The sequence below is a fragment of the Vanessa cardui genome, chromosome 26 (genome assembly GCF_905220365.1).
Source record: "Vanessa cardui chromosome 26, ilVanCard2.1, whole genome shotgun sequence".
Taxonomy (NCBI): domain Eukaryota; kingdom Metazoa; phylum Arthropoda; class Insecta; order Lepidoptera; family Nymphalidae; genus Vanessa; species Vanessa cardui.
In genome coordinates this window covers 8,599,557-8,609,247 of record NC_061148.1, presented here as the reverse complement: position 1 = coordinate 8,609,247, position 9,691 = coordinate 8,599,557, and the positions used below count along the sequence as shown (strand labels likewise).

Here is a 9,691-nt window from a genome sequence, read left to right as displayed (position 1 = left end):
CTTCAAATGGAACACCCCCGAGTTTTTTGTCATCATTACCCATAGACAATGACGCTGTAAGAAATATAAACTACTATATACATCGTCAATGTACCAGCAACCTTGGCAACTAAAATGTTATGTCCCTTGTGCCTGTAGTTACACTGGCTCACTCACCCTTCAGACCGGAACACAACAATACTGAGTACTGTTATTTGGCGATAGAATAACTGATGAGTGGTGAGTACCACCAAGTAAATACATATCATCAAAAAATCCAGCAAGCATATCAACTAAAGCTTTAACATTATATTTAACAATTAAATATAGTATTATTCCAAACAAAAGACTAAGAGTATATCTTTTAAATCTGCTTTTTGATGTCTACCATTTGTAAGAAGTATTACTCCTTATATCATAATAGGAGCCCTTGTACCTTTGGTTTCATTCTTCTCACATAACAGACATCGGAACTGACCATCTTCATGCACCACCATCTGAAATAAATGTGTTTTTTTGATCATTGAAAATACAACAACAACAACAACAGCCGGTAAATTCCCACTGCTGGGCTAAAGACTTCCTCTCCCTTTGTGGAGAAGGTTTGGAACTTATTCCATCACGCTGTTCCAATGCGGGTTGGTGGAATACACATGTGGCAGAATTTCTATGAAATTTTACACATGCAGGTTTCCTCACGATGTTTTTCCTTCGCCGCTGAGCACGAGATGAATTATAAAGACAATTTAAGCACATGAATCAGCGGTGCTTGCCTGGGTTTGAACCCGCAATCATCGGTTAAGATGCATGCGTTCTAACCACTGGGCCATCTCGACTCCTTTGAATATCCAATAGTACAAATTATATTATATAGTACAAAAAACTTACCGAAGTGTCAACATTACTACTATCGTCATCCTCCGTCGTGCTCTGCACTGACTGGACGCGATACATCTCGCCCGATTCTACTTTTATGAAAGCACCCCCTGTATTAAACAAAAAAAAAAACATTTTTTTTTATGGTATTTGTTGGCGGACGAGCATATGGGCCACCTGATGGTAAGTGGTCACCATCAACCATAGACAATGACGCTGTAAGAAATATTAACTATTCCTTACATCGTCAATGTGCCACCAACCTTGGGAACTAAGATGTTATGTCCCTTGTGCCTGTAGTTGCACTGGCTCACTCACCCTTCAAACCGGAACACAAATAACAATAATACTGAGTACCGTTATTTGGCGGTAGAATAACTGATAAGTGGGTGGTACCTACCCAGGCGGGCTGGCACAAAGCCCTACCACCAAGTGAAGTGTTAGTAACCAGTAATTGTCAATAATATTTACGAACCAAGCTGGTTTAATAGGTTGTTTTTTAGGTTTTCTTTTGATTAACCGATTACTTTTTAAATGACAGGATGTATAACTTGTAACCAAGTGTATTTGAAACTCAAATACTGAATAAGTGAACATGTATGTAATCTGATTAAACAAAGTTCACAATATAAGCAGTTACTTCTTAGTGTACAAATTACCCATGGACAATTGTGACCGCTTACCATCATATAGCCACTATATCAGTTTGTAATTATTAATTGAATTCTAGGATATTTTTTTCATTAATATTTACTTTTTAATTATTTAATGTAATTTTCTTTTTAAAAGATAAATTTTCGTTTATACTATATTAGTAAGTAACTATATCAAGTACCTTGCTCCTAACAACAACAACAGCCTGTAAATTCCCACTGCTGGGCTAAAGGCCTCCTCTCCCTCTGAGGAGAAGGTTATGAACATATTCCACCACGCTGTTCCAATGCGGGTTAGTAGAATACACATGTGGCAGAATTTCTATGAAATTTGTCACATGCAGGTTTCCTCACGATGTTTTCCTTCACCGCTGAGCACGAGATGAATTGTAAAGACAAATTAAGCACATGAATCAGCGCTGCTTGTCTGGGTTTGAATCCGCAATCATCGGTTAAGATGCAAGCGTTTTAACCACTGGGCCATCTCGACTCACCTTGCTCCTGCGCGGCCGCAATGATAGCGTTGGCCGTTTCTTCATCACCGGACACTTGGAGCTCTATCTGGGACTCATCGTTCGAATCTGTCAAATAAAAAATAATAATTAGGACCATAAGGTTAATTAGAAAATCATTTATTCGAATAGAATGAACCGAGATTGACAACACAGTTGGTGGTTTGAAGTGAGCGTTAGGAAAAAAATATATATAACAAAAAGAAAAACCGACTTCTAACAAAACACTGTTTTAAAACACATAAATATGCACTTCATCAAAGTTGGTTGGCACAATTTTGACCTATTAATCACGCACATACATAATGTAAATTGAAGACTTATGTAGTTTTCATATGGATATCATCATCAGAACAATACTTAATTAAAATGAGACTACACAGAAAGCACTAGCTTTGAAACAAAAAAAAAAATTCTCACAATTGGTGTGTGAAAGTGAAAATTTATGACATAACAAACATAAAACAAAAAAAATACAGATGAATTAATAATCTCCTCCTTTTTAAAGTCGGTTGAAAATATTTTTATTTTTATACGAAATTTTTAATCAACATTATGTTTTCAAAAAAGTTTTAATAAAAAATTTAGGCAGACATTTACCTTGCCCATCAACGGAATCCTGCAGTCCGGGCAGCATGAGAGATATCTGATTGTCTCCATAGAGGAACTTCTGTCCGGACACAACTCGCAGGATTGAACCATTCTCTCCCTCCATCACTATTGTGTCTGTAATGTTTATATTTATAAATAATATAATTAGAATTTTTTTGAATATTCCTATTATAGAAATAAATATGAGACAACATCACATACATTACTCTGATCCCAATGTAAGTAGCTGAAGCACTTGTGTTATGGAAATCAGAAGTAACGACACCACAACCACCCAGACTCAATACAACATAGAAAACTAATACTACTCTACATCGACTCGGCCGGGAATCGAACTTTGAACCTCAGAGTGGCGTATGGAAACAGGTGTACATACCACTCGACCATGAAAGTCATCAAATACTTTTTATTAAAACTTTTTTTAGTATGTGTAATAATAATAGGTAAAATTATTCGTTATGGTAAATTATCATGATATACATATATTATAATCAGCAGCCTGTAAATTTCCCACTGCTGGGCTAAGGCCAAATCCCTATAAGCTGTATCAAGCCGCATAGAATACACATGTGGCAGAATATTATAATGGTAACATTTAATAGCGTTGGAAATTATTGTAATATATGATATCTGTTTCTTTGATTCTTTGACGACCTCCGTGGTGTGTACACCGGTTTTCATGGGTACGCCACTCCGAGGTCCCGGATTCGATTCCCGGCCGATTCGATGAAGTAGATTAGTTTTGTTTTGAGCTGAGATGGCCCAGTGGTTAGATCGCGTGCATCTTAACCGATGATTGCGGGTTCAAACCCAGGCAAGCACCGCTGATTCATGTGCTTAATTTGTCTTTATAATTCATCTCGTGCTCAGCGGTGAAGGAAAACATCGTGAGGAAACCTGCATGTGACAAATTTCATAGAGATTCTGCCACATGTGTATTCCACCAACCCGCATTGGAACAGCGTGGTGGAATATGTTCCAAACCTTCTCCTCAAAGGGAGAGGAGGCCTTTAGCCCAGCAGTGGGAATTTACAGGCTGTTGTTGTTGTTGTTGTGATTAGTTTTCTATGTTGTCTTGGGTCTGTGTGTTTGTGGTATCGTTACTTCTGATTATCCATAACACAAGTGCTTCAGCTACTTACATTGGGATCGGAGTAATGTATGTGATGTTGTCTCATATTTATATATTATGTGCGGGTGACTTACGCTCGTCGGCGTCGGCGTCGGCGTCGGCGTCGGGGCGGAGTACCTGCAACTTGCCGAGCACGTAGCGACCCTGCTCTCCCAGCAGCCTCACGTCAAGGTACTCCGACTTTGATTTATCCTCATCATCCTGCAAACATATACAATTAATAATAATTAATATATCATTGGAAAGAAGATTCATTCACGAGGTCATTCACGAGGTCATTCTCGAGGTCATTCACTTCTCAACAAAGAAACTAAACAATATTATTGTTAGGTAACAAAAAAATTTAGAAACTTAAAAAGAGACATTAAAGGAAACAACGAAAAGGCAGATATATACTATTCGTATATGTAATAAAAAACAGTGTAAATTATACTCAAAAAAAATTTTTTTTTTTCAAATAAATATTAAAAAAGAAAAAAAAAAGTTCATTTTAAGTAGTGTGGTGATTGACTCAAACGACGCTAGGAATACAGGAACGTAAATAAATAGTTTCCGGATTATAAAAACGTCTGAGCTGAGATGGCCAACATTACATTATAAAATATTTCGTGCTCGACAGCCTGTAGTGGAGGGGACATCTGTAACATTAGCAATTCATTATTCTATTTACAAAATAGTGTGTTAAAACGAGTCGAGTTGGCCCAGTGGTTAGAACGCGTGCATCTTAACCGATGATTGCGGGTTCAAACCCAGGCAAGCAAAACTATATATATGTGCTTAATTTGTGTTTATAATTCATCGTGCTCGGCGGTGAAGGAAAACATCGTGAGGAAATCTGCATGTGTCTAATTTCATCGAAATTCTGCTACATGTGCATACCACCAACCCGCATTGGAACAGCGTGGTGGAATATGTTCCAAATCCTCTTCTTAATGAAAGAGGAGGCTTTATCTCTGCAGTGGAAAATTTACAGGCTGTTACTTCTACTTTATAAAAACATCACATAAAAAAATCAGAAAAAAAATTATGATCCAATTTAAAACATACCTTATTTTATTAAACTACATTATCTGTCTGGGATTAAAATATAGTTGTAGGAAATAAATTAATAATAATTATTAAAGTATTACCTTAACAGCCTCATCGAAGATCAATTTATTGTTCGATTCATTTGTAGATAGCACAGTGAGGGAGCAATCTGAAAATATAATATCAGTCAATTATTATCTAAATTTTAGATCTTGTTTAGCATTGTTAAAGTATATATAAAATTTATGTTCTATCTTGAATTATATATATTTTAAAATGAATATTTTGTCTCAAGAATACTATTCTTATTGATATCAATATATCATTGGTCGAAAGCTTGATTAATCTGTGATATTCACTATGGATTTGCAAAAAAATTACATCTTGTACATGGAAGTTTTGTAATATAATTAATGATATATTAGTCTAAAACTCTTTATAGTTCACAATATAGCCGAGTTATTAGAAATAAGATATATACGAGAGCTGAGATGGCCCAGTGGTTAGAACGCATGCATCTTAACCGATAATTTGGGGTTCAAAGCAAGCACCACTATATACATGTGCTTAATTTGTAATATAATTCATCTCATGCTCGGCGGTGAAGGAAAACATCATGAGAAAATTTCATAGAAATTCTGCCACATGTGCATTCCACCAACCCGCATTGGAACAGCGTGGTGGAATATGTTCCAAACCCTCTCCTTAATGGAAGAGGATGCTTTAGCTAAGCAGTGAGAAATTTACGGGCTGTTACTTTTCTTTTTTCATGAAACACCATTGGAATAGGCTATATACATTGTTTTCATGAATGTAAATCGACGATATCAAACAAACCTTCATCGATTTCCATCGGTTGCTCGTCAGCTTGTTCCAATTCGATGGCACCTTCCTTTTTCAGTTTCTCAATATCGAAATCGTCAACTTTCGTCAGAATCGCCGACGAAAGGAAATCTTTCGGTAACGAATTGACATTGAAACTCAATATCGGACTTGATTTCGTCGAAACCAGCGTACTAGACGAAACCGGTTGTGTAAACGTCACAGTCGAAGATGTCAAGATATCCTCAGACTTCATAGAACTGGAGACAAAGTTTATTACATTCGAGGAAATTGTTGGTTGATCGATTTTCTCTACTTTTGGTGTCATGATCAGTTTAGGATCGATCGTTTGATTCGATAGTATTGTTTTCTTAGCTGTCGTGTTTGTGTTTATGCTCTGAGTGAGGACAGACGAACCGACCGTCACTTTGAGGTTTAGGGTTGACGACGCTGGTATCGTTACGACTGGCTGGAATAAATTTGAGAGAAAAAATGGTTTTAGTCATATTTTAATGTAGTAACCTCTGTTATATTGAAGGATCTAAGGAAAGTGGTCTTCGACTTCAGAAATTTTTGTACACTTTTTTTAAAAATTGGGCCCATAACAGACCATTTATTTATTAGTTTTTGTTTAACAGGTCAACCGAGTCCGTTCCTCGGGGATTAACCGAGTTATCAGAGTCGGTTTTAGCACCTATTTTAACAAATAACAAGCAGAGTATAAACAAAAATGATTCCCTTTAAAAGCGGAAGATATATTAGCTAATGTCATTCAAGTCGCTACCGACTTTGTTCTGAACAGAGATGCGATCTCATAGGAGACACCCTCAGGACGAAAGTCACTCTCAAGTCCGAAAGGGCTAAAACTTTAGAGCTGATTCCTTCGCCCCAACGCCAGTTGACGCTGTAAAGGCCAGTTGGGCCAACCAACCAAACATAGACAAAAAAAAATTGAGGTCGATTTTTGACTAGCTTTGTGTAACTGCATATGTTTGCTGAAAATCTGTTATATGTGAGCCAACAATCTACGTTGGAAAGGTAGAATAGTTTGCTAACCTTCACAGATGACAAGCAGTTACATGGCACATATTTGCAATATTATTTATTAATAATATTTTAGTGAATGACAATATCTCACCTTTATTTTAGGAATAACAATGTTGGATTTGGATATTGTCGGCCATTTTCCAGATTTTATAACAAAATCAGGCGGCAAGGGTTGCAGTTTAGAAGCTGGCAACACTAGCGTTTTAACTTCACTCTTCTTGATATTAGAACTATTTACAATTTTCACCTCCTTGTTATATGTATCATAGCTTAAGTTATGTTTCGGTAAAGTTTTCTTGAAGCTGTCAAGTAGTTCCGTTTTAATAGCTTGTAATCTGAAATGTTTCACAGTAAGTGTTATTAATATAAAACAGTGTGTATCATTTTTAATTATCATCATAAATACGAAAGTAAGTTTGTTTGTTATGAGTCAATTCTTGATTACCTATTAAAGACCTAACATGGCCTATGTGACCCAATGGGTGGTAGGACATTAATTTCCTACCACCCATTTAATTAGAGATTCAATACACCTTGTGTTATCGATGGGTGGAAGGATTTTGTTAAAACCCCATGGATTGGATAACTACATCCACTCACTAGTTTATTCAGTAAAAGAATAATATGTTTATGAAGATATAAGAACCATTTTGAAAGTCAATCAGTCAGTTTTATCTGCAAGGCTGCATTTTATTAAAATTTAATATAGGAATTACCATTAGCCACGATGTTAATGAACATCTCGTATTAGAGTACTAAACAACAACAACGACAACAACAACAACAACAGCCTGTGAATTCCCACTGCTGGACTAAAGGCCTCCTCTCCCTTTGAGGAGTAGGTTTGGAACATATTCCATCACGCTGATCCAATGCGGGTTGGTGGAATACACATGTGGTAGAATTTCTATGTTTTCCTTCACCGCTGAGCACGAGATGAATTATAAAGGCAAATTAAGCACATGAAACAGCGGTGCTTGCCTGGGTTTGAACCCGCATACATCGGTTACATCTTGACTCATTAGAGTACTAGGAGGAACATTATCATATTAAAATACATTAATGATTCATACCTGACTTGTAAAGAGTCATATTCAACGATTGCCTTCTGACATTTCTTGCATATAACGCGTGTGTGGACAACATCTTCTTTGATCAATTTGTCAACAATGTCCCCAATTACTTCAGATAGTTTCTTCCCGGAGCTGAGTGATAACTGGAAATTTATAAACTTTTTATTAATGTAAAATTTAATTAGTATTTTATAAATAGTACTAGTATACCCCAATACTAAGTTTCTATTTTGTCATTATGCATAAAGCTTGTTTTAGTAGCAATAGCTAGGGACAGACCCGTGGCTTCAAAGTATGTATATATTTTTATTAAATTAGTATTCAGAATTCATTTTTATTATTATTTTACAAGATTAAGTATTTTAAAATACAATATGGTTAGACTATAGATTTGTACAAGAGAAAACTCGGTAGTTTTTTTATGACATAATTACATTCCAATAAGAAACTTACATCGTCCCCGAATAAGTTTATAGCGTTCCTCAAAGATGCTCCAGTCCGGGCGTTGCAAATAAAACATGAGTTATTCATTCTGAAAATATTAATGAGCAATTATTCATTTGTTTATTACTTAATTATAAACAACAGAAAGAGAAATAGTTTTATTGTGGACTTGAAGATAAATTAGTCTATTATGAGTTAGATTTATTAAACCTAGGGTTTAACAAATTAATTTATTCCACAAACCCGCATTGGAACAGTGTAGTGCAATATGTTCCAAAACCTTCTCCTCAAAGGTTGAGGAGGCTTTGCCCAGCAGTGGGAAACTTAAAGGCTGTTGTTGTTTTTTTTTTGTTAACAAATTAATAATGTATGGAATAAACATTCCAACAACTATTCTTACAGTGGCAATGTCTATGAGCGGTAACGATCACTTACCATCAGATATTCAATATACCAAATTATAATGCGTTAAGAATGTGTATCAGTTTTACTTTATATGAGTTGAATAGTAGTAGTTAACGCATAAATCGCTTCGATAATTTCAGTATCTATCATAAAATACAGTTCAGTTATATTGTAGCAAGCAAATCTAAAGAGTTTGAGTTTGCCTTAGTCGATAATATATATAATTAGACAGTTATTAAAATTTAACGTGTGTTTTATTGTACGACAATAGTCACTTTATACTTAGAGACAAAAAATAATCGCTAAGATTATTGTAATTCCAAGAGATTACCATTAAACTCCTTGCATATGATAAACAAAATAAAGTTTGCTAATTTAGTATATTTAATTATGTAATATTCGGCTTTTGTATATGTTCCTTTACTTAAGTTCTATTATCATTTCAATTGTTTACAATCTTATCAGTTGCCTCTAATTTTAAATCTATTGCCACCTTTATCAACCTAATGTCGATTCTTATTTCGTAGTAAAATAATAAACGTATTTTTTTATTGTACGGTCAGCCATTTTGGTGTCGATAAAACGAAATACAGAACAAAACAAAGAAAACCGGCGTTTAAAACAATATTAATTAAGGTACCTGTTATATTTTTAAGTTTTCATCGGATTTCATTAGTTTCTGAAGGTTTCCAGAAAATATTTTCTAAATAAGTTGTCAGCAATGATTTCTCCACACAAGCAGCCACCATTACGTGTTTAATAGTAATATTTTTCTCCGCTAGTAGCGCTGCGAACTTCCGTTCTATGTTAAAGTTATTGTCAATGGTTCAAATAAGATCGGTGTTACACTTATATTTTTATTAAATCTTACTTGTAAATAGACATTTGACTCTACATTGATATTATTTTTTTGAATACAAAATATTATTTAATACCCTTGCATATTTTTTAAGGAAAAATATTATAATAACCATACTGCGATTCGAATAATTTAAATTGTTTATGGTTCGTGTCAGTTTTTGATAATCTATATCAACATTTATTGCGGAAGTAAAATAGCGAAGGCGGGAATTATATTTAAGCGGGAAATATAAAAAGGCAAGAACA

At 35.0% G+C, this 9,691-nt stretch overlaps 1 protein-coding gene across 1 annotated transcript in view; it reads right to left on the bottom strand.

Annotated features, from left to right (window-relative positions):
* LOC124540788 (zinc finger X-chromosomal protein-like) overlaps positions 1-9,338 on the bottom strand; it is a 21,625-nt gene extending 12,287 nt beyond the window's left edge. Inside the window, exons 1-11 of the mRNA XM_047118505.1 lie at positions 9,225-9,338; positions 8,189-8,267; positions 7,736-7,878; positions 6,754-6,997; positions 5,631-6,084; positions 4,895-4,962; positions 3,839-3,965; positions 2,621-2,746; positions 2,003-2,089; positions 868-965; positions 416-476 (exon numbers count right to left, since the gene is read on the bottom strand). Coding sequence (XP_046974461.1) covers positions 416-476; positions 868-965; positions 2,003-2,089; positions 2,621-2,746; positions 3,839-3,965; positions 4,895-4,962; positions 5,631-6,084; positions 6,754-6,997; positions 7,736-7,878; positions 8,189-8,266 — 1,486 coding nt within the window. The 5' untranslated portion in view covers position 8,267; positions 9,225-9,338. The remainder of the gene's footprint in view (positions 1-415; positions 477-867; positions 966-2,002; positions 2,090-2,620; positions 2,747-3,838; positions 3,966-4,894; positions 4,963-5,630; positions 6,085-6,753; positions 6,998-7,735; positions 7,879-8,188; positions 8,268-9,224) is intronic.
* Between the last annotated feature and the right edge of the window lie 353 nt (positions 9,339-9,691).